Genomic DNA, 27,293 nt, shown 5'->3' on the forward strand with positions numbered 1-27,293 from the left:
AAATATTTGTATTTTGGGGCAAAAAAAAATCGTTTTTTGTGGGATGAGAACTAAAATGGCTCATCCCCCCCCCCCCCCCCACCAAAAAAAAACACAAAAAAAACTAAAAAGAATTTCACCATCCTACACTGAACTATTGATCTAGCCTCTAACTTTACATGGACCACTATGTTTCTTGTGCTGCTTATAATTTCAAAACTCAATTTTCTCTGTGAAGGTAGATTTACTTTCTAATACTGGTGAAGTTAATGGATGGATATGTTATAATCTGTGATGAGGTAATAACTTGTAAATTGATATCAATAAATGCTATCTTTACATTATAATTAATATAAATGTATGTGGCACCATGGCCTTCGTAGGGTGCCCTCAACGGTGATGAGTGGAAACATTTTGCACTGTTGAGGGCGTCCTTCACAGTTAGAACTTGAAAAACACAATCATGTTGAGAATATACATTATTGCCTATACTTCAATTACTTGGTACTTGTTTACTAATTTCTAATTTGTCTACATGTCCATAAATTTCCACACGGCCAAGACTTCTCTTGTTCAAGCACATAAAGTACTGATTAAAGATACAGTTCTCAAATACCGTGGTTTGTTTAGTTGATGTTAACAGGAGCACCAACTATGACAACGTTCAGTCTAGTCCTAAACAGGAACCTATAACATATCCAGAGTTCAGGCTGCCCTCTATGGTGAAACTTGAACACATGGCAGCATTCGAGGCAAAAATTTGACAATATGGCAGCATTGAGGGCACTCTTTATGAGGGCAGATTGAGAGCTAGCCCAGTACACATCCGCATTCGGATAACACTTTCACCAAAATGTAATTTGGACTTTGGAGGGAAAAAATACGACAAAATTCTGTTTCCAAATACTTTGCAGTGAACTATTTGGAAATGTAAAACATTTCAAGTGGCAGCAAAACTGAGCTTTTGAATATTCCAACCTATGATGTGTGGGATAATGGTAAAATAATTCTAAAACTTGTAGAATAGAATGAAATTCTTGATACAATATACTGTACATGAATGGTACATTTTTATCAAAAGCTACACTTTGTATGTACTGTACAAATTACAACGTTGTACATAAATTTCACATAAAGACATAGTCCTAGGACAGGGGTTGTTTACAAGGTACAACACTGTATTAACGTACAATGCTCCTTGGAAATGAACTGCTTCAACTTTTGCTGTTACTTTGTTCAAGGAAATTCTACCTCATTTTCAGTTAAAATTAAGACAAAATATCAAGGGCCACTGTACACATTTTTTAAATAAAGGTTAAAATATTACTAAAATTAAGCAATTTTAGAACCTAATAGCTACTGTATTCAACTATTGTGGCCCTCCTCATGACCAGTTTGAAAGCTGATACTGAACAGCGCACCTAGTGGCCAAACTATACAATCTTTTGTCTTTCAAACAGTGTATTGCAAAGTTATAACAGACAAGCCATTTAACTTTGTAAGAACCAGTCCAATACCTCTGACAGAACAGCACCCCTAGTGGCCAAACTATGCAATCTTTTGTCTTTCCAAAATCACTGTCATGTCATTAATTATGTAGAATTCTCCTATAATATAACACATAACTTGCTGCCTTGTTGACTAGTTCCTGACTTAGGGTTGCGTACTCTAGCTGATGTGGTAACACGTTTCGATGGAGCTGTTGGAAGTGCTTTGGGTGAGGTCACATGAGGTCGCGGAGGAGGATTCTCTAATTTCCATGGTGATAGTTTGTTAGCCGTAAATTTCTTTTCGCTCCCATCAAGGCTTGTGTCAGAACTTGAATTTTCGTCCCTGGATAACGGAATGAAAATTATGATGAGTGTTGATCATTGATTGTTAGAGGTCTGAGAACACTAAACTACAATCGCCGACATCAGACCGTGGACGAACGGAACATGATACAAACAGGGAAAGTAAACAACTGAATTGGATTAATAATACTTGGCACAGCATGTTGGAAGTACGAAGACTTGTATTACATTCCATCATTTGATAAGACAAGTTTTATGGCCTACTTACATAACAGTTCACATTCGCAAACAAATTTCCCCTGGTATTTCATGTACACAGTATGCTGATGATATTTGAGAGACGAAATATATATATTCACTTCAAACCTAGATTCTAAAAAGATAACTGTATCACTCCTTAAATATAGCAATTTTTGAAGCAACTACATAGCTTTCGTCTGAATCACTCCGACGTCATCAGCGTAATGACATTATGCCGTGATGGAATCACTTGACAGTAGACTATTGTAAATAAGTGGGAGATTGGTATCCACAGTCACGATTGAGGGACGACTGGTCACTTGACCAAACGGCATAATATCATGCGGTTTGAGTGGATGAAAACTACATGGTCACATCAGAAACTAGATTCCAATAAGGTAACTTCACTATTACTACCGTACTATACAAAATGAAGTCAAGTATCAATTTCTATTCTTTTAAATCTGGCAATGTTGTACACATTTACTACATGTACAATGAAGAGTATTAGACAACCATCTGTATATCCAACAAGTTTTATAATATGGAAATATACTGCTACTGACCCTGTGGTATCATGGAAATTTGCATGTTCACACTGGACCACCTGGTTGTTCCTAGCAACACATTGACTGTTACCATGGATATAGTGGTGTGCATAGTGTCCACTGAACAGTATATTATCCTCTACAAGTCCACAGGAGTAACTTAACATTGCAATACCATAGTCATTGGCAGAATACACACGGTTCCTTAACACCTGAAGAAACAGAACGACAAGATCAATGGGTTATATATGTATGTTATTACATGGCTGTATATCAGGGTATTACAGAGTTGTATATCAGGGTATTACAGGGTTATATATCAGGGTATTACAGCATTGTATATCAGGGTATTACAGCATTGTATATCAGGATATTATAGAGTTGTATATCAGGGTATTACAGCATTGTATATCAGGGTATTACTGAGTTGTACATCAGGGTGTTACAGGGTTGTATATCAGGGTATCACTGAGTTGTATATCTACATGTATGTATTATATCTGCTTGATGGGCTCATCTTATGTCACTTTTATGTCACTCGCATTTTCCTCAGCTGATTGAATTCTATATGGGAATAATATCTAACCATAGGGCTGTGTGTAATGTATGTGTGTATATATACTTATTACAGGGATGTGTATTACATGTTGTATATCATGGCATTACACGGTGTCCACTGAGGTGGTGAAAAGTTACAGTAGAAATGATGTTGCCATGGATCAAGTTTCACTCATAGGACATAATGTTTTCAACACATAGATAGACACATTTCACAATGACAGAGACACAACAAACAAACACACAGCAAGATCATTTTACCCAATCACATTGCAAAGTGATACAGTATTGCTATTGGTTTACAGTTCAGTTGAAAATGGCTACTGCTGAACAAACATGGACTTGATGATTTTAATGGCTTCAATTCTTTAATAATCAACATGGTAACTTATATCATTTTTTCTTTTGTGTTTGAAGTTTGAGTGTATGTATATAAAAAATGTTATGTTACATGAGTGAAATGCCATGGCAAGGTTCACAACAAAGGTACAGTCTGGAGTAGAGTAGATAGCAAACAAGAATCACAGAGCTTCCCTACAATATGTGTTTGTTTAACTTTAAATATTTTGGGTCATTAAGACAAACCTGAAAACCTTTGGTTGTTCCTCTACCCAGCTGTATTGCAGCCATCTGATTACCAATGATATCATTGCCTACTATCCTCCCACTACCTCTTGTCACCACACCATGTTTGCTGTTGTCATAGATACCATTACCATGGAGATCAATAGAGCTGTTTTCAGTGATAGCGACACCAGAGCCAGCATTACAAGTGATACTATTATTGGTAACTGTAGCTGTTGGCTGTTGGTCTACAACTAGACCTGTACCACAATTACCATGGATGGCATTGGCTTCCAGTTTGATTAAATCACTACCTTTAATACATACACCACTTCCTAAAGTGAACATAATCAAGTTTGGAAATATAAGTTACATAAAAAACTGTGACTGACTTACATCATTGAACATTGTATTCTACAAAAAATGGAATATACATATTTGGTTAAAGTAGGTCTGGGTGGAATATGAAAAAATATGTGCGACATACTAGTATATATGTTGTTTCCATAGCAACAAACTTTTCACCCGCTGTGTTCTGTTAAGGATCTATTAAATAGGGAGGGGGCATATCCCTACTAGGGTTGATCACAAGTAACCCCCCCCCAACAACAACAACAACAACAACAACAACAACAACAACCAGCTATTTCACACAATGTTTTGCTGGCTACTTTTTCACAAATTTGTTTACAAATTCTTTTTTCTTCAGACAGTAGATGCATGGATCTTATTCATATATATTACCATTTACTTTTCAAATTGTGACAACGTCATCACGTTTATATCAATGCTCCTAATAGCATAAAACTACCTCTTTCAGTGGTAACAACAGCATGTTGTGCTAGATAAAGGCATTTGTCTATATGGTGAAGAGAGAGAGATTATATAGGCAATCTAGCCCAACATACAGCAACTAGATAACCTATAAACTGTTGTGTCCTTAACAATCATTATATGCAGTAGTCTTAGTTAGTAAACAGTGGGAAACCTTGGTTTAAGATAAATAAATAACTGAAGTACTAAGATTTCATGGCCACAGCAAGCAATCTGATATCACAGTAAGGCAGAGTGAGTTGAAGTTAGAGCTTAATACAAACATAATACAAATGCCATATCTGTGTTGTCATGGATACAGCTACCTAATCTATACACACTGCATACAAGAATCATAATTTCACACCTGGACAAAACTCTCATTAAGTGTATAAGGATTATATATGGATTACTGTAGGCATATGTGTTTCGGTTCTGGATTTATTTTTGTTGAATACACGACGTAGACATTTTTTATGTTCAAGTTAATCCTGCTGACAACTTCTGACAGCCAAATAGCACATTTTCTTTGCTTGCCATAATAATTTATAGCATCCATATCCAGTGTAAAATAACACTGGTTTAATTATAAGACCAGTCTAGTTCCTATACAATGGCTATGCACTAAGGTTACTACATGTACTATCATCTCCACTCGTGTCAATCTACCCTCTAAGCCAACATGATGCGCCACTGATGCACACAATTTCTAGTGATGCACCAAAATTTGGTGTTCTCCTATCTTTTACTACGTGGTGACTCACAAGAAATGCCAGTTTTTCTCATTTTGACTCACAACAACAAAATTTGGCTATCATTAGAAGGCACACTGACTCACATATAGGGAAAGTTGTTATTCTAGCACAGAAATCTATGGGGAAAAGGTAAAAGACGCATGTCAGTAGTAATGCATCACAAATTGACAGCCAGTTGCAAGTGGTTACTTCCCTTACACAATTGCTCATAAACCAAAATCCATCTCTCCAGTCTGAAACTAAAATCATGTGGGGACATGATTATGTCATCACATTTATATGAACAGTCAGGGGTAGTACAGATTTCTGGGTGTGTTAGAGTAAGGATTCTCCCTATATCATGTGAGTGGAGATGATGGTAGTAATTGTAACACGTCATATAGAAACTAGACTATTATAAGACTAGCATGTGGCCTTTCCAAGTGTAGTCAATTTGTAAACAATGTTATCAGCTAACAAACAGCAAACTAATCACAGTGTTATGAGAGTGTCACAACTGTATCTATTATTCCAAGTGAAACCAACATATCTTATGACATTTACGTTTCCTCTCTCGTCAATTTATGACTAACTTGTGCTTTGTACTGGTAACATTGCTTACGATTATGTTGAGAGACACCACATACTGGACTGATGTAACATACATTTACACTTGATATGGACGCTATAAACGATAGTGACAAGCAGAGAAAATGGTTTAGTTGACTGTTACCAGTTGTATTGTGCATACATTGCAAATTAACTTGTGTTGTACATAAAGTTGTCTAGTTCTATCCATGCATCAAATCTCATGAGAAGATTCGATACCACATGTAATATCTAGGATATATAAATATAGGATACCTTGACATACACTGTACTGTCTTTGTTAGGAAGAAAACACATTAGTCATTTGTACAGATGTGTTATATTTCTACATTGTATATTCAGCTGAAAAGTGACACAACACCTACACTGAATACTTCAGGCTGCTAGGATCATGAGTTATTTACAAGCACACGTATACTAAGTGTACAAGTTCTCTGTTCACTCTCAGCAGAGTCCACCAAATTTTTCATGCACCATAATAAATATGACAGTAATATGTACATATAAATCAATACTTTTGTTAAATTTAATATTATATAAGAGACATTTATCTGGGGTCAGGTATGTATGTTGCTATGACAATGGGTTGAATCATTCCCTTTGGCAATATACTACGTGTACAGAGACTCAGACATGAAATGTCACCAATGTGTGTTATCATCTAATTATGCAAACTTAAACCACAGTTACATATCACTCACATCAACACATAGGTTTATGTTAGGGCTTATAAAATACTGTAACAGAAATGGTTTATAGTTTCATGTATTCTTGTCTTGTCATGCAAAGGTATAAGGTAAATTTATATGCTTATTTTAAGAAGGCTGAATGTGCCTTGGAGACAAACTTCACTGAAAATCAAAGTTCTAAAATTTCCTTCTTGTTTTTTGAATAACAAAAGAAATTTGGAAATTTGTCATCTTTTTCTCAAGCAAATCCACAATCCTTTATTTTGCCAGAATTAACACAGTATTCAACATCCATACAGTTAACACAGTATTCAACTTCCGTATTGGATTCTAAAATGGCTGAATTTTGACGTTTTGAATACTAGTATTATACAGAAACGATAGTATTGATAACAGTTTCTTGTATCAGTATATTCTTCATAAGTAAAGTTTGCACAAGCATAATTATATTATTTCCTAATGTTATTTTTCATTCAGCTGAAAAAATACTCCAGAAGTAACTTGTCACTACTCGTCTATTGACTCATAGTGACAAGGCCCCTTAGGTCACTCACATTTAAGAAAATATTAGGGATCTGAGTAACATCTTAATACAGTAAACTACTTGTATGTAAATTGTTAACACTTTACCTGCATTGTGGTATATGCTGTTATACTCAACAGTAGCAACCTTAACAGTTGGAATTTTATCAAGCTCTTCCTCTTCCTCAGACACTTCTACTTCATTGCCATGGTTACCAGCTGCCTCCATGTTACCATGGTGACCAGCATTCTCCCTATACGCTACATATGCGATGCCTGCGTCATTGTTGTTACTGATTTGGTTGCCATGGATAAGTGGTTTACTGGTTGACATGATCCACACGCCATGACCAAAATTACCTGTAGTAATTTAGAAAGAGAAAGTTTAGTGAATTTCTATACAATAACAGAACAGTAATTGATACAGCACTGTCATGTGAAATGTCTGAACATTATTTTCCATAATGTACTTACCATGGATAACATTTGTTTTCCATTATGTATATACCACGGATAACAGTTTTGCATAATGTACATACCATGGATAACATTATTTTCCATAATGTACTTACCATGGATAACATTTGTTTTCCATTATGTATATACCACGGATAACAGTTTTGCATAATGTACATACCATGGATAACATTATTTTCCATAATGTACTTACCATGGATAACATTTGTTTTCCATAATGTACTTACCATGGATAACATTTGTTTTCCATCATGTACTTACCATGGATAACATTTGTTTTCCATAATGTATTTACCATGGATAACATTTGTTTTCCATCATGTACTTACCATGGATAACATTTGTTTTCCATAATGTATTTACCATGGATAACATTTGTTTTCCATCATGTACTTACCATGGATAACATTTGTTTTCCATCATGTACTTACCATGGATAACATTTGTTTTCCATAATGTATTTACCATGGATAACATTTGTTTTCCATCATGTACTTACCATGGATAACATTTGTTTTCCATAATGTATTTACCATGGATAACATTTGTTTTCCATAATGTACTTACCATGGATAACATTTGTTTTCCATAATGTACTTACCATGGATAACATTTGTTTTCCATAATGTATTTACCATGGATAACATTTGTTTTCCATCATGTACTTACCATGGATAACATTATTTTTTCCGTAATGTATTTACCATGGATAACATTATTTTCCATAATGTACTTACCATGGATAACATTATTTTCCATCCTTCCCAGGGCTCCCTGACCAATGACTACACCATCTGATGCACCATTACAAATCCAGTTATCTTTAATAATTGGATTGCCGCCATTCCGGATATCGATACCACCCCACTGATTATTGCTCACCATGTTATCTGTCAGGCAAGGAATCAACATTTAATTACACTTCACAGAAAGTTGATCAATTAATTGTTTATTTTCTATTCATGAGATGAAAAATTTCTGGCACTATCCCTGCTTTCTAAGGCTGTACAACTGCTGAGCCAATTGTTATTAATCCAATTCATTTGTTTACTTTCCCTGTTTGTAACAAGTTCCATTTGTCCACAGTTTGATACATCCACAATTTACAAATGACGTACAAATTTAGAAATTATGAATAAATGCAGGCTGATGACTGACATTGAACGGGGTCATTCTGGAAAACAGAGGGTATGTGATGGTTGCCTTTTGAAGCAATTTTCAACACTACAACCTATTTTTAGTGGAGGAAAGAAAACAGATGCTCACATGACTTAAGTCAAAGTTAATTGTTTTCCCATTTAAAGCGAACACCACTCGATAAAGTAATAAAAATATCTTCATAATCTTTGGGTTCTGGAGAGTTATTTCAAGATTTCACATTACATAGTTTTGGCTCCATTACAAAGAAATGCCAAAATGTTCACCTATATTGTTCTTTCATTGGTACAGCATTGCATCATGGGACTTAGCAGATAATTATTCATTAGATGAACACTGAATATTCATGACTCATAACAGCATATTTCTTCAGATACATATTATGCAAGAGTAGATTGTTTGACCTACCTGTGATAGTACCACTGCCATTCTCATTGACTGCTATACCTGCAGCCTTACCATTGCAGATTCTGTTATAGCTGGCAAATATAGAAAATAGTTATCTGCATAGGTGAACATGAAGACTAATAGAGTTGTTGTTGTTGTTGTTGTTGTTGTTGTTGTTGTTGTTGTTGTAAGAAATTCTGTACATCTGTATTAACATAGGATGTACATCGGTAATAAACTCTTGAAACTTTGGATGTTACTTTGTTCCAACCCAATCAATTTAAAAAATCCGTGGTCACCATGTAAAGTTTTGAATAGAGCTTGTGGGGAATTTTGGCTCTTACCTTTCCCTTAGTATGCCTGGCACCAAAGCTTCATTTAAAAGTAAATGGTCACTAGCAAAATGCTAGGCATGGTAGGGGTAAGGTGAGAGAGCCGGAAATCCTCATACAACTGGATTCTTGGCTAAGAGAACCAGGGATTAAAACATGGGCCTTTAAGATGGGAAATAGTATATATATCTGAGATGGACTAAGAGACTTTATAAATAAGTATATTATAAAGATGATAAACTCTGACACTTACCTGACTGTAGGACAGCCTTTATATAGGATATAAATACCAGCTTCTTTATTAACATAGATATCATTGTCACATATTGTACCTTTACCACCACCTAGTACTACAATACCAGATCTCTTACCATGATGTATATGGTTATTCTGTAGGAAGAGAGAGTCAATCAGTCAATCAGTCACTCAACCACTCACTCACTCACTCACTCACTCACTCACTCACTCACTCACTCACTCACTCACTCACTCACTCAACTCACTCTCCCATCCACCCACCCAGTCAGTCAGTCAATCAATCAATCAGTCAATCAGTCACTAAGTCAATCAACTAATCAATCAAGCAAGCAAACAATCAAGCTAGATTCAATAAATCAATCAGTCAATCAATATATTGATCAATTAGCAATCAAATAATCAATTGATATGCCATAGCTACGTCATACATATTTTCTTGTAGTTTGAAAGAAAGGTGCAGGAAACCCCAGTACAGTATGTAAATAGAGGTACCATAGCAAATACACACAATGCAGTACATGAGATATCTATGAGATTTTATCCCCAGCCAATGTTACATTTATCACAATTTGGGTGTCAATAACAGCTGTTTGACAGAGCTAGAGTAAAAGTTAATTCAAATGATCCTATTTGATCCTTATGACGCCAGTAAGTGATGTGATGTTGATCAGATAATACTAAAATTATCCATGACTGTCAGATTCCAACATTGTCTACAACACTATTATGACTACATGCATAGTACATAAAGTATACTTTAGTATAGTCATGGTAAAACATATAATTGATTAATATCTTAGACCTCTAAGAGCTTTAATCCAACCAAATGGGGGACTTTAACAAGACCTACGGACAAAGTGCCTTCTCAGTTTGCACACCTGCCTTGTGGAATGCACTACCTACCATTTGATATTCGTGGCGCTATGACTGTTCACATGTTCAAAAAGTGGGTTGAAGACGCATTTTTTTAGACAGTATCTGATGTAATAATTTTAATCAATCGATACATGCCATAGCTATGTGAGTTGCAAGAGTCGCTGCAAGACAGTTCACTCTATTTTAATGTGCGATGCTCTTTAAATGAGTTATTTGCTTTAATCTACTAGCTATCTTCTGGAATTTTATTTTTTGCATTTGAAAGAACTTTTGACCAGTAATTTTATACATCATTTGTGCTCTTTCTTCTCAGACATTTTATTGGTGGTTCTTTTCCTGGGTTTCTTCATTGCTGTTGTATTATTTTGTTCATTTATAGTTGTTAGTTTGTTGTATAATGCACATTTATTTACGAATTAAAATACTAACTATAGTGGCTGGACCATAATGGACATTATGCATATACCATACACAAACCAAGTTATTGTCCTTGAACAGAAAACAGGGAATATATATCCTGGTCATTCTATGTCATGACAACCCGTGTCTACATCACTGGTTTTGTGGTGTTACATCATGAAAACCTGTGTCTACATCACTGGTTTTGTGGTGTTAAATCATGAAAACCTGTGTCTACATCACTGGTTTTGTGGTGTTACATCATGAAAACCTGTGTCTACATCACTGGTTTTGTGGTGTTACATCATGAAAACCCGTGTCTACATCACTGGTTTTGCTGTGCTCTATAAATGTGAGTCAAAACGTTCTAAATCATCATAACTTTTCCCAATCATTCAGTTATGTTTGAGGAGGTATAATTATATTATTCCCCAATATTTCCCTTCATTCATCTCGAAGATACTCATGACTAAGGGGTTATTACTACTCGTCTCGCTACTCATAGTGACATGGCCCACTTTATAGGACACTCATATTCTCCTCAGCTGAACAAAACAAAATATTAGGGAATAATATCGAAGTATTTGGTACCCCTTTACCAGTACCAGTTTGCTGGACACCTCGAAAAAAGAAGTTCCTACTGTTATATTGGAAGTAACAAATAAAAGATTTTTTAAACAGCCCCTGAAATAATAGTTAAAGTAGACATTAAAACAACACCTAGGAGTCATTGTCTAAGTTTACAAGGCTGTATCGGTATTAGAAATGGGTGAACCAAAAAAATTATAAACCCAACAGCCAATGTGCAAAATAGATTGCAGACCAAGTGTAGCCTACAAGAAATGTGTTCACATTTATAGAAGATAAATTAGGCAAATTGTTTATTAATTCTGAAATATTTCTTTCTATGGCTACACTTCCATGTTATGTACAATGCTGCAGATCTCACAAGACTTGGAAGTAGTGCAATTGTAAATAACAAAGGACTTCTTTTGAGGTGTCTAGCAAACTGATACCGACTGAACAAGTCGCTGTAGTTACACATGGTTGCATGGTTACTAGCATTGCAATGTACTAATAACAGTATTAGAAGTTAAGCATGTCATGGGTCGGAAACAATTAGTTGTGACATCATCAAGTGGGAAGTTGGACTATGGGACTCACTGTGTAGGGGTTCACATTACTATCAGTTACAAGAGAAATGGTGAGTGGATGTCACTTGCAGACTCTATGGGGGACCAACTGACCCTGTGTATGAATGATACATGAGGTCGTACGGGTCAGTCAGGTCTGCACCATATCACACTGTAACCACGGTAACTGGGCGACATGGTTAGAAAATTTCATGTTCACCACCTGATGGGAAACAACTGACCTTTGTAAGAATAATATGGTCCGAGGTCATAGCGGTCACTGAAATCTGTACATTACATACACTGTAACTGGGCTAATCATAACTACCAAGAAGTGCTTCTGTTTAGCAATCAAAGTCACCAAATTTATCTTTTCCATTTGTATTAATTAGATTTAGATACCTTTTGCTCTGTAATGATTACATACATGTACTTGGTCACTGACCTACGCAACAATGCAAGGTATATATACTATAGACCAGTATTCAGCTCTCAGTGGAATACAAATGTACTGATTAATGCTACCAATGACATCCATGCATTTGCCTGAATAAAATAAATACAGAGTTTGGTCTTCTTGACTTTTACTGTTTATATTTTTTGTGTTGAATGTCTCACTGTTATAGCAAATATGGAAACCAGTTTGTAGTAATCTATCTGTTCAGTTCATTTATTTCAGTAACAGGGCCTCGGCCCATCATACACATAATTACAAAGTAAATACATAGCAAGATGGATCTAATCTATCAACATCCAAATTACCTCTAAAAACCCAGTTTATGCCCCATTTAACTGTTTTTACCTGTATGATTGGGTCAGCTTGTTTGCGTACATCCAAACCAGCCTCTCCATTGGCATAGATGTCATTACCAGCTATCACTCCATAGGAAAACAATCGCATGAATATTCCTGAGGTTCGACAATGATGGATTAGATTCCACCAAACAGCTACCTACAAATTAGAAAAAAAAAAAATGTGAACATCATTTATTTCTGTACACAAACATTTTTAAAAGGCAATTTTTACATCTTGGCTCCACACTTTTTTTCACAAATAAAATAATTTTTTTTACTAAAAGTGTACTTCTAGCAACATATACATGACTTATGTAAATACTGGTAAATGTATTGATTCACACTAAATAAACCTACCCCTTCATTATATGCAGAGATACTCTGACTTGACTATGTGTGATTCCATTTATTTTGGCACAAAAACTGCTTCAGCTAAATATTAAAATGGCCATATGGATGAGGATTGGGTATTTATTTTGGAAAAAATGGTTGTGTGCGAGAGGTCTTAAATTAAAGGACAAGTATTCCGTATGTTTTATTACTGTGAACATATACTGGAATATATACCTGCATTTTGGCTCTAAATGTATTCTGTGTCTTTTATTCCTTATATTGACGCATACACTGTAATTTGTCCTTGGGTCAGTAATACAGTATATTGTGTTTTATTGCATCATGGCTTGTATTAGCATTTCATTCAAAACATACCCTTGAAAACTGAATACACCGAATTCCATAACCACACTCCTGAATGTCATTACGGTACAGTCGCACATCACCATGGCAACTAATCATGATTCCGCCACCTTGGCATTTGTAAATTTTACAGTTCCGAATGACACACCCTCTCAATTTTTCCATTAACTCCTTGATTTTTCCATGATTGCGTACTTCCTTATCTGATTGTTTAGAATCTTGTGATTGCACATTAACTTGGAATGGATGCTCTTGATTTTTATTTTGAGTAAATCGTTGTCCTGCTAAGTACGAAAGCCGATGTACGGATGGATCGGGTAAACTTTCCTGCTCTGCGTCACTTTCCTCCGAGTCTGATGAGATTTCTGATGTGTCGGTATCGTACAAAGCGTACTGTTCACCGTGATTGTCGTTTCTCAACTCAACAATACTGCTAGATTCTGACATGTGACTGGCAGTGCCTTCTGAGATCGCAGTTCTTGTCTCGATACCAGTGTCTGAGGTATGATTTGGAAGTAATGAAACACCTGAGTTATGTTTCAACTGGTCAGGGCTGTATTGACTTAGCCCAGTTTGAATAGTTTCAAGCAGTTGTCGGTATACCCATCCATAGTCATTACTAGGAAAGCCCCACACATTGATGGCAGCTGAGTTGTTGCTTTGTGTGAACTCACAGTTCTCTATAAGGCTGACATTGAGGGAGTCCAGCTCTATTGGAGCATGTTTGAATTTGCTGAAACGTATATGGCATGTAGCTGGAGAATGTATCTCTATGTTTCCATCTTCAAATTGGCAGTTATCGATTTGTACATGTCCAAGAGTTGACTGAAAAGACAATAGGATAAATTAGATAGGAATCAGTTTTTCAAAAATGGAAAAATGTCCTTGTACACCATGTATATTGTACATTGTATTTCAGTTACATTTTGTATTCTCATAATCCAAACAATGCGACCAAATTTTAATAATTACAAATCATTTGTGGTCAAATTCCAGGATTTATAAAAATCAAATCTCAATTTGATTTTTTTGACAGGACAATCTTGGACGCCATTTTGATTTACAGTACATGATACATGTTGTGCATGTATGTGAACATGGAAAATTCCTTTCAAATTCACTCATTTGGAAATGATCATAGATGATAGAAAGAATTTATCTATTTTGGAAATGGTATCAATTCAGATGAGACTTTTGAAGGTAATGAGATCAATTTGATTAGTACTTCTACAACAAATCACGATGCATAATGTATTTGAATCCTACCTGCAGTGAAAGCTTATGTACAAATGTATGCTTATGCCGAACTGTACAGTTTGCCCATTTACATGTACATAAACTTGACTTATACAGGTTGCAGTTACCACTAGCTAACAATGTACATTGATAGCCCTGTTATTATTACCCTTAACACACGCCCACACTACATGTAAATATTATTGCAGAGGAATAAACATGAAGGGTCTGGGTCAACTTATAAGAACGATAAATCAGTCTACAATTTTGACAAACAATTTGTCATATACAATTCTATTTTGCTAGATTGCCAATTATCCCTTCAAAGTTCCATTGCTAAGATACATGTATCCAACAGTGTGCTCTCTAAGTCTAAACCAATTTGACATGCCACTGACGCACACAATTTCTAGGGACGCACCAATATTTGGTGTTACCCTATCTCTTACTATGTGATGACTCACAAGAAATGCCAGTTTTTTTTAATTTTGACTCACAACAAAACTGGTACCCAACAATATTACACTTACAAGTACAGTACTGAAAGTTTGGATTCACATGAAATTTCATTTTTTAAAACCCTACTATAAAGTTTCCATGATTAGATAGATACATGTATAGACTGTAAGTTACGTTGTGTTGCTCCACCCTCACTGGCCATGAGAGGAGTTGACAGATGTGTGAGGGCACCCCATCATGGCACACATGTACCTTACAGACTAAGATAGATATAGCAAACATAACAAATATTTTCATATATACAGCCATAATACAAACAAACTCAATATGACTTGGCAGATCTTTGTCCAAGTGTTACAAAGCTTGTACGAGATAAGTGTTTCTTTTGACTAACTCTGAAGAAAATACTGGGAGAACATGATACTTGTTAATATTTTTTATATAAATATATTGAAGAACTTATCTAACATTCACTTGTACCCAGTTTACTCATGGAATGTAGTTGAAAATTTCTTTGGTGTTACATTTCTATCAACTCTACAGTTTAAATGTCAGTCTACAAAACAAATCAATCTGAGAACATTTCATGTGGCCTGGCAAAGTGTTATTGTGCAATTTACAACTTACAAGCAATTGTTATCAAAAATGTTTTGTTTTCTTAGTATTGAAAACTGATACATGTAAGTTGTATAATAATATAATCAGTTTTCATATAGTGCTTTCTCACACTGACCTCACAGCACTTTGCAATTATTACCCCTGGCACAGACCTGTAATAACACTTCCTCAACTCCATAGGTAGCATACAATCCATTGGCCTCTATAAGCACATAGGATTAAAATATTCACATTGCAACCTCTATCCTACCAGGTCCCCAATTATACAGCTGGGTTGACTGCAGCACAATCATGGTTCAATTCTTGGATAAAACCATCAACCCATTCAGAAGAAATTGCAGTACATGTAGTAAGGTCCGAACCAGCAACTTGAACATTTTAAGCCCATATAACCATTCATTGAATCATCCCGACTGCACAACCGGATAGCACTGTCTGACAAATTTTGAAATACCTGCCACATGTAAATTTATGTAAACTGTGCTACAGATAGCAGCAAATGCTGCATGTACATGTGTAGTACACTCCTGACGATGCTGACGAGATGTCAATGAAAAACTTGGGATTTCCGTCCAACAAATTTTTGACTCTGAGAGTAGAAATTTTCATTACTAAGAATGAACCCAGAGTCCATGAACATTCATTCTTGTACATGTAATATGTTTTGCAATAGTTGATATTACATGTATTATAAGACCTACCTGAATGATAGTTGAAGTAAACCATGGTGCTTTAATAACAAGATTACACAGTCTAGCAGTCTCTGCTTGTAGTTCAATACTAGCTGACAACACCACTTCACCAAGTTTTCCACACCCAACCAGTTCTAACGGCAGTTTACTTAGCATCATGAACTGTTCATCATAAGTCCCAGGATGAAGAAATATCCTATCAAATGCACTTGCATTGTTCAGAGCATCCTTCAAATTCCTAAACTCATAATTGCCACCAACATGGATTATCTTCCGGTCGCGTCGCTTCCGGAACAGATACAGACACTGTGCCTGGTCTAGATCTTTGGAGTATTCACACCATATCCGATTGGCTTGGTAGTGTTCCTTTAATGCCTGTCTCCAAGACTTAGGGTCAACCTGAGATGCTATTGGCCAATTGGGGTGTCTCCACTCAGGGTAGCTCTGATAGAGTTGCTTCCATCTTGTGTTGTCCAGGCTGTAAATGAGGTCATTCCATAAATGGCACACCTGACAACAACGACAGAGATCGGCTACTGACAAATACTTGAATACCAAACTCCACAACTCAGGTGGCATACTGATATCATGGTCTCCATGAGTCTTGTCACCTGGCTGATTTCGTTGAAGTTTTGGTGGCATTTTGAGGTACCCCCTGTACACTGGTTAACATGGATATACAAGTACATGTACATCCATACACAACTCTACCAGTTATCTGGTAACTGTAGTGTCATCATATAGTCTAGTTCCTATACGGTATCGTTACAATGTACACCTCCACTCAAGATTTAGTTAGAGAACACGTTGGCATCTAGTCTACATCATTTATTGCTCTGTGAGTCTGTCCAACTGTGAAGACAAAAAAAAAATTTAGATAATGAGATGACCAATCTTCAAAATGTAATATCTGTCACTGATTTCACTAAAATACAGTCTTTGTGCACTTTCGTTAAAGGCCTACTTTGGTTTAGCATTAAAACATAGGTGTGAAAATCTATTGTTTGGCAGAGCTATAAAAAATACTTAGTCCAGAACAGAAGAATGATTCTATGGAATCCTTGTTAAGATATTACACTAATGAGATGACATGGGATTGAAACATAGCCCTTTAAATTCAATAATTCTTGATGACCTAGTAACTTATCCTCATTATGTAATGTTCACTATCAAATAGTGAGTGTAGCAGAGTCACAAATTCAGCCAATAAACATACAGTTACTATATTGTCTAAATGGGAAGACTTGCAGTTTCAGCCAATTGTCAAACATAACCCCCCACCCCCCTCCCTCACCTTCACTCCCCAGGTCTGTTAAGTCATGTGTTTTTGTGTGAATGTTTGTCAACTGAAAAATAACAATGTTCAATCCTTATGATAAGCTGTATTATTCCATCCTTCTTTATTAAAGGTCTTCATTTCAATCCCAAATTCTCGTATTTGTTCTATCTATCAGTGGAGCCGAAGGATTACATTGGATTATTCTTTTAATTAGGACCAGTATTATATATATGTTTAATCCTAATGATCTGATCTGAACTGAGCCTTTAAGCTGAATAAAGTCCAGTCTACCACTGTAGCTCACATAATAAGATTATCTTTGGCTTACAAAATCACAGATTATGCCAAGAAAATGAATACGAATTTAACAGATACGATACACAATGTATTTCTAGTTTACTGCTTTAATAAGACTTAATTCACATCAAGTGTTGTACATGTAGAAGAAAAAATATACATTTAAGAAAGGATGACATTTTAACATAACAACAAAGTTTGTAGAAAGGGCAATGTCAAATTGCAAAATTAAAAATAAGATTTTAAACCCCAATGTGTCTGAATCCCAGGGTCTTGGATAACTAACCATCTTATCAGTGAAACTATAGAGGTGCAGGAAGGATTTGCTACCTCCATGGTGGAACCATAGGGATTGAAATAGGATTTTTTGTTCAGGACAAATTTTTTCTATGTCCCCTTGCAGACAACTGTCTTTCACAGTGTTCACAAACCAATCTGACAATGTTCATAAAGCTAATAACATGACCCCCTAAAAGTCTACTTCATCCCAGACCTTGTGTGTATGCTTTCTGGTATTCAACACTATACAATGTACATGTACATGTAACCCTATTCCCAATTAGTACTAAGCCTAACCTTGTAATTATGCATAATGGCAAAGGGAAATAGGAAGGCCATGGAGAAATACCTCCATAGGTAGCCCAACTGAAGTAACAATACCGTTGTTATGTAATGTTACAAGGTAACCTATACATCCCTATTTTCAATAATTACTTAGACTGACCTTGTAATATTATGTATAATGGCTCAGTCTACCACATGGGGAGGTAGGCCAACTTTCCCAACTAAACAATAACGTTGTTATGTAATGAGATAATGTACCTATACTGTACATCCCCACTCTCTTCAAATAACCTTGTAATTTATAATGCATAGTGGATCAGCCCATCACATCAACCATGGGTCAGTTGGCCTATCTTTCATAATTCTTTGCAATTCTACAAACACCACTTTTCTATCAACCATTTTCACACATAACATACTCATACCACTGTTTGAAATGATTTTCAGGGACAACATTTCAATACACGCAGTTTGTGTAAATTTTGATAACATGAAAGCTAGGTCAAATATAGAATATTAGTTGATCTCATCAGTGACTCACTATCTAATAAAACTGTAACACATCAATACAACAGATTATGGAAAGACATATAATACTAACACAAGTATGATTAATATTCGATAAGCTTTATTTACATTCAAATGCATGACACATGACATGATGTGACACAACACAACACAACACAACACAACACAACACAACACAGCACATCATAACACAACACAACACAACACAACACAACACAACACAAATAGTTAAACAAAGAGTAGCCAATGAAATGGGGCAAGGGGTATGGGTTATGGTTTGGGCAAGGGGTAAGGGATTAACAGATGTGATATGGGTTATGGTTTGGGCAAGGGGTGGGATATTTTTTGTATGGGTTGGGACAACAGTTTGTACAAGGATGATAGTTGGGACAATGGTTGAGATAACAGTGATAGTTGGGACAACGGTTGGGATAAGGATGATAGTTGGGACAACAGTTGGGATAAGGATGATAGTTGGGACAATGGTTGAGATAACAGTGATAGTTGGGACAAAGGTTGGGATAAGGATCATGGATGATAGTTGGGACAACAGTTGGGATAAGGATGATAGTTGGACAACAGTTTGTACAAGGATGATAGTTGGGACAACAGTTTGTACAAGGATGATAGTTGGGACAATGGTTGAGATAACAGTGATAGTTGGGACAACGGTTGGGATAAGGATGATAGTTGGGACAAAGGTTGGGATAAGGATAAGAGTTGGGATAAGGATGATAGTTGGGATAATGGTTGGGATAAGGGTGATAGTTTGGACAACAGTTGGGATAAGGATGATAGTTGGGACAACAGTTGGGATAAGGATGATAGTTGGGACAAAGGTTGGGGTAAGGATAATATTTGGGACAACGGTAGTTGGGATAAAATGAGTGGGATAAGGGTGATAGTTGGGACAATGGTTGGGATAAGTATGATAGTTGGGATAAAATGGGTGGGATAAGGGTGATAGTTGGGATAAAATGGGTGGGATAAGGATGATAGATGGGACAATGTGTGGGTGGGATAAGGATGATAGGTGGGGCAATGGGTGGGATAAGGATGATAGTTGGGACAATGGGTAGGATAAGGGTGGTGGTGGGAGCACTGGGGAAAGCAGCGGGACAGGGTTTGCACAGTGGGTATACATGTAAACTTCAAATTTTCTTACAGATAAATGCAAAACAGAAAATAAATGTACATCGTTTTGTTGTATTTAGTGTATGCCTTGAGGTTTACAATACTAAGTTACAGCTGTACAATGTGCCAAAATCACTGTTAACTAAGTTACACAAATAGTAACAGATGGCACCGTGGCAGTCATCAATAAAACTACAAGTTCCTGTTTTCTATAAACTGTCTCTGTATTCATCCAGTGACAATAGAACAAAACATGTTAAATAGGTTGAAGGATAAGAGACAAAGATTTAGGATTGATCATCATCATCATACAATGCACTCACATACCTGTATCTATACAGTACATAGGCTAATTATAGCACAGGGACACTCACCAGATGCTCCAATCCTACAATAAAAACAGACCAAGTCTAAAATAAAACAGTGTGTAAGAGAGAAACTACGGCAACAGAGCAGTGTGCCCTTTACATCAATTTGACGCAAAACTGACGTACACAATTTCTAGTCATGCAGCACCAAAATGTGGTGTTCCCCTATCTCTTACTACATGTATGTGTAGTGTCTCACAACAAAATTTGTCTGTAATACTCAAATATAGTTTGGGTCCTCACTTCTGGCCCTAAAACGGCTTGTGGACAGCACTCCTAGCAGCCAAACCAAGAAAGCTTTTATATCTCTGCCATATGGCATATTCAGACCTGGGGGAGTGAGTTTTTTTTTTCAACAATTGGCTGAAACTGCAAATCTTCCCATTCAGACAGTATATATACTACTATGTAGTGTAGTCTAGTATGATTATTGCAGAATTTGTGACTCTGCTACACTCACTACCTCTCTGAGACTAGAGCAAACATTACATAATGGGGCACAGATTCAGCCAGTAGACAACCTAGACAGACTATGTAGCAAGTTTTCAAATTCAGACCCTACAAATACAAACACAATGTATATGTAGTTTTAATACAACTGTATGTATTGACTGAACCTGTGACTCTGTCTTGTAAGTTACATTGTAATAAGTGGGGAAAGTGAAGTGTAGTGGGGTCATACATTAGATTCATCCAATAGACAGGCTAATGTAGTCAGACAGTGCGTCTCAGTGACAAGTTTTCCAATCCAGACCCTACATGCACATTGTACATGTAGTCAGACTGTCTGGGTCTCAACTTGCAAAGTTTTCCATTTCAGACCCACTTGAGTGGTCTCAACTACAAGTTTTCTAGACAGTCCCCAATGTGGTCCGATAGTACCGGTAGATTTCAGGTATAGTATTGATGTACCATAACAGAAACTTACGATATGTATGAGAGCAAGTGTGCCATATTCCACTGTATGTATGAGAGCAAGTGTGCCATATTCCACTGTATGTATGAGAGTAAGTGTGCCATATTCCACTGTATGTATGAGAGCAAGTATGCAATATTCCACTGCTACATGTATGTATGAGAGCAAGTGTGCCATATTCCACTGATCTGTATGAGAGTAAGTGTGCCATACTCCACTGATATGTATGAGAGTAAGTGTGCCATATTCCACTGCTATGTATGAGAGCAAGTGTGCCATATTCCACTGATATGTATGAGAGTAAGTGTGCCATATTCCACTGATCTGTATGAGAGCAAGTGTGCCATATTCCACTGTTATGTATGAGAGTAAGTGTGCCATATTTCATTGATATGCGAGAGTGCTTGCTGTGTTCTCTCTAATCAGACATGTACTTTCACAGGTGAGACAATTGGCCTTTCCAAAACTTGCCTTGGTGGTGCTGTACTTCCTGTCTGTGTGTACCTTAGGGTATACACGGTATAGGTTACTCAGTTAATTATAGACCACTGCTGCTTTCCTCATTGTCTGAACAATATAAAAAACATCCCCGATTTATACTTCTACAGAATACCAAGGGACAAAGCTCTTAAGAAACATTACTATGAGGTGATGATAACCCCAATTTGAGTGAGGGCACTGTATTCTCAATTTCCTGTTTGCAGTCTGAAATGGCCTATTGCAAAATACAACATGTACAGTATATATGTACCAGTACCCTAAATAATCACACTGCATTATGCATTTGTTATGGGGACTTTTCTTGTAATTATATGCAAATTTCACAAAATGTGTGATTTTGTGTGTATGGAACAGCTACATTACATGCCTTATTGGATATGGGTACAGTGTACATTGTACACAATAACGTTTTCAGTATTTCCACTTATACTAGTGGTATGCAGCATAACCGGTGCAAGTATTCACTGTAAATGTACATCGTAATAACATAGTCCCCTCACTTCATCCCAAATCAACTTATTCCACTTTCCAGTCATCTTCCACTTTCAATGCCCCCCCCCCCCATTTCAGTTTGTTCATGGTTCGAAACAAGTCTTCCTGAAGACCTAACTAACACACACACACACACACAAACACACATGCATGCATGCATACACAAACACGTACACAAGTGTGTGTATGTACATGTATGTACATGTATGTATATATGTATGTGTGTATGTATGTATGCATATACGTCTGTATGTATGTATGTATGTATGTATGTATGTATGTATGTATGTATGTATGTACGTACGTACGTACGTATATACGTACGGGTGACGGATCAACTCGTCCCATTTCAACTCGTCCCATTTTCAACTCGCCCCAATTTCAACTCGCCCCATTTTCAACTCGCCCCAACTCTTTGCAATATAATTTACCTGTGCATATATGAAATCGAAGCTAGTAGTACTCAGTTTGGAGGGTCTGTGGTATCTCGTATTCCACTAATGAAGTACCACTTGCGCTGTAAACACATACTACAATACTTTAATAGTTGCGTTAACTTGGGAGAGGAGACACGTCTCCAAAACCTGTATGCGCGAAAGTCGTAAGCGTGTCAGTCACTAATATTCTCCCTGGTTATTATCATTATTATTTCTTATTTGGGTTGTAAACATTAAGTCCCGGTGTGAAAAGTGATATTCCATGACTGGGGAAATTTAAAGTTGTTGTGCTAGTATAAGTTCTAGATCTACCAAACACTTAGCCAAAACCCACACCACTTTCTGCTACGAAATGTTACATTTGCTACGCTTCGACTGGCTACATAGGTAAAATCATGTAAATGTTTCGGTCTCCGTACTTCGAGTCCATGTATCGTTTAGATTTATAAACGTTTCCTAGTGTTGTTGGGGCGAGTTGAAAATGGGACGAGTTAAAAATGGGGCGAGTTGAAATGGGACGAGTTGAAAATGGGACAGAGTGAATCGCAATCGTAAGTACGTATGTATGTACACATGTATGTATGTATGTGTGTGTGTGTATGTATGTATGTATGTGTGTATGTATGTATGTGTGTATGTATGTATGTGTGTATGTACGTACGTACGTACGTACATACACACATACATGTATTCAGAAATTTCACACACATATGTATGTTCATACTGCAAATTCTGACAATGAATTGATGGTATTGGTGTTTCTGTGGAGATAGAACATCTACCTAGTGATACTAGTATATATGCCAATTTCTGAAATTTTACTGTTCATGAATGATCCCTATAAAAAATGTAAACACTAGTTCATACATCATACATATATGGAGGTAGGATCTCCATGTAGACGACACAGTGAGTATAATAAATCTATTCAACCAAATAGTTGTATCACCCTCCGAAAGTTCATAATACATATGTGTGTGTGTGTATGTATGTATGTATGTGTGTATGTATGTATGTGTGTATGTATGTATGTGTATGTACGTACGTACGTACATACGTACGTACGTACATATGTATGTTCATACTGCAAATTCTGACAATGAATTGATGGTATTGGTGTTTCTGTGGAGATAGAACATCTACCTAGTGATACTAGTATATATGCCAATTTCTGAAATTGACTGTTTTACTGTTCATGAATGATCCCTATAAAAAATGTAAACACTAGTTCATACATCATACATATATGGAGGTAGGATCTCCATGTAGACGACACAGTGAGTATAATAAATCTATTCAACCAAATAGTTGTATCACCCTCCGAAAGTTCATAATACATATCCTAACGATTACATGTACTATACTAGTTACATGTACAAATTGTGCACATAGCGGCTAAACATCGAATGGACAAATACAGTACGTACTGTACAGTGTAGTTTAGTGTACACTGGTCACTATAGTCCTGCGTGCAAACGGAGTAAGTCGTCCCTTCCTTCTCCGAACTTGTGTTTTTAGTTGTTTTTTCATTCTTTCGGTGTTGAGTCTTTCGGTTATGTCAGTAACCTAGACCCCGGGACCTAGACCCGTGCACCGTCTGCAAGCAGGACCATAGTCACTACTACAGTACTACGACTAGTGCATATGTATGTGTTTGTACTTTACATTCATCACAATATCTTACATCCTGACGCGTCAACATATTACATATTGAATGCTTCTAAACTTAAAGCAACATACCACATGAGGTCTCCTTGCATTTGCACTCTTCATCCTTCAGAACCGCACAGCACAGTCATTTACTTGCTGCTAGTGCCCTACGCTTGTGAATAGGTCGGACGCCATCTTGCCTTGTTTTTCTTTTATTTGTTTAGTTTGTCTAGCCTCTACCATTCGCAGCATGGGGGTGTAATGTCAGGGTGAAGTATTAGTCATATAGATTGGATGATTTGAAGTCAACACACGCATCCCCGTCGAGAACAACTTATCGCACAGTACACACTTGTGTTTTTAGTTGTTGTTTTTTCATTCTTTCGGAACGACAAAATTATTTCTGGATAATTTTCCCCTACAATGCAAATAGTCTATTCCTTTCGTGAGCTGTCCTGGGTTCAAGGGCAAACTTATTATATATGCAGTTGCTCATAACTTGAAAGGAAACTGACTGGTGACCCAAAATATGGCAAACTTTGCATATGTTTTTGATTGTCTGTAGCTGCAGTTGAACTTTGAGGCGACTATCTACTTTTTCTTAAAGAATAATTTGGGAAAAGTGGACAAGTTGTTAATATTGTGGTGCATTGTGGGAAGCAGAAATCGCACAAACAACAACACTGCAGTGGTACAGAATTTCAACATGGCGACGATGCTGGGGACCAGCCGTAGTCCACCAGATGTATTCGCCCACTGTTTACCTTGAGAGTGACCACAGTTGAAGTAAAGGTAAGAACAATATTCGCATAAAGCTATATTTTCGTCTCCTCAAAAAATCTCCAGGTTTCCCCTTGTTCTTTGTTAAGAGCCGTCACCTTACGTCGATGGAGTTACTTACTTGCGACATACTGTACAGTGTACATGTGTAACGTACGATTGAGTGAGTGGGGTAGACCGAGTGGGCCGTGTCTATGCTTCCAACATCAGCTTAATTTCAACCCGAATTACGATGACCCTTTGAGATTTTTCGCATGTACAATGCAAATAAACAGAGTGCTTAAACCAGCATAGTGTTGATGTATGATTACAGTGCATGTATAAAGGACGAGCATTTGCAATTCTCATGTTTTTCCCATTCATGTGTGTACATATGATCATGAACGTTGCGGTCAGCTGAATGTTGTTCTCTCATGCGTCCAGTGCGTAAAATTACGTAACGCAGTGGTCCTCCTAGTGACTTTCTCTTTCCAGATTTACAGTTCCGTCGCCGAAATATCACCATATTTTACCATCTTTAAATTTAAGTACAACAATGAACATAATATTTTCAGCGTTACTTGTCGGTTTTATGGGTTATTCAGGTTGTACAATTTACACAAACATTAGAAAGGAGTTGCCTAGTCTGCGATTGGGCTAGGGCAGAGGAACATTGGGTGCGAACTCAATCTTTGCACGACCTTGGGGATAAAGTTGCTGCAGTTTCAACCCTTACCACAGAATTCAGATTTGATGTTGCATAAAGTGTACCCAATTTCAATGTCTAACTCATTGTACCTGCAATGCACTAATGTTTTCACAGTTATAGTTTGAAGTGGTAAAAGAAGAAGCACTGTGTTAATGTCCAAGGTCACTTGCCTATTCAAATTCTAACCAATGTTTGCATAGACGCAGACCTTTTGATTGCCCAGTCTTTTTTGTTACACCATCTGCACATACTGTACAGCATGTGTTTTGCCTTATCACACAGCTTGGAAAACATTGTCCAATGCATAGTTAACCAGGGTATGGTTCTCTGGGAGACTGATAGCCATATCGTATTTGCAGTCTGTGGTTTTTATCTGATTTCAATAAAAGTAGTGCTTCACATTGTATTTGCAGACTTGCTTAGTTTACCACAAGTAGTTTGTCCTTGTACAGCAACATATTGTAAAAGGCTTTAAAAAGTGATAGAGTGGCAGGGAAATGCAATGTTCGACAGTGTGTAGAGTTTTAACTTTTTTCCATTCGTCACTGGGTCAAGGTCATTTGAGCAGTGGAATATACATGTACTCATATTTATATGTGCAATAGGCAAATTGTAAATTTGTATCACGCATGTACATGTATCATAGATATGCAAACTAATTTGTGTGTATATGTGTGTCTATATATATATATATATATAATATTATTATTATTGTTATTATTATTATTATTATTATATATTATAAAACTCGGTGAGTATCAATCAGCTAAGACAGTGCTCTTTACCGCAGTGGCAGAGCGTAATAGTTTTGATAGTTCTGGAACTCTTTCTTGGTTGTAATATATATATTATAAAGTATATATAATAGCATTTTTGGCATGCAAAGTTCGTCAAATAAACAAACTTTGTGACTTCTTTTCAAATTTCATTCACTGTTCTTCCCAGGGAATATTGATGTTGATGCAAAATTTGCAGCTAGCTAAGGGTTACTCGCTTCATTCTCTGCTCCTTTTGACTAAATAAATCCGACATTTCTTGAATAGGAAGACCATCAGTAATGGTAACTAAGATTACAAGCAGATACCTTGTTGAAA

General features: G+C 36.6%; 1 protein-coding gene and 1 long non-coding RNA gene across 2 annotated transcripts; both read right to left on the bottom strand.

Moving 5' to 3' along the window:
* Nucleotides 1-1,365: 1,365 nt before the first annotated feature.
* LOC144445100 (uncharacterized) lies at nt 1,366-17,208 on the bottom strand. The gene is made up of 10 exons (XM_078134654.1): nt 16,575-17,208; nt 13,573-14,385; nt 12,872-13,021; nt 9,657-9,793; nt 9,093-9,163; nt 8,264-8,416; nt 7,158-7,409; nt 3,704-4,017; nt 2,579-2,772; nt 1,366-1,812 (listed from the first exon to the last, which is right to left on the bottom strand). Exons 1-10 carry the CDS (start codon nt 17,205-17,207, stop codon nt 1,587-1,589), a joined length of 2,943 nt encoding a protein of 980 aa, XP_077990780.1. The 5' UTR covers nt 17,208; the 3' UTR covers nt 1,366-1,586.
* A 108-nt stretch (nt 17,209-17,316) lies between these two features.
* On the bottom strand, nt 17,317-24,921 carry LOC144444448 (uncharacterized). The gene is made up of 3 exons (XR_013481836.1): nt 24,822-24,921; nt 20,695-20,755; nt 17,317-17,417 (listed from the first exon to the last, which is right to left on the bottom strand). It is a non-coding gene; the product is annotated as an uncharacterized LOC144444448 (long non-coding RNA).
* Between the last annotated feature and the right edge of the window lie 2,372 nt (nt 24,922-27,293).

Source organism: Glandiceps talaboti, chromosome 13 (genome assembly GCF_964340395.1).
Source record: "Glandiceps talaboti chromosome 13, keGlaTala1.1, whole genome shotgun sequence".
Classification (NCBI taxonomy): Eukaryota; Metazoa; Hemichordata; class Enteropneusta; family Spengelidae; genus Glandiceps; species Glandiceps talaboti.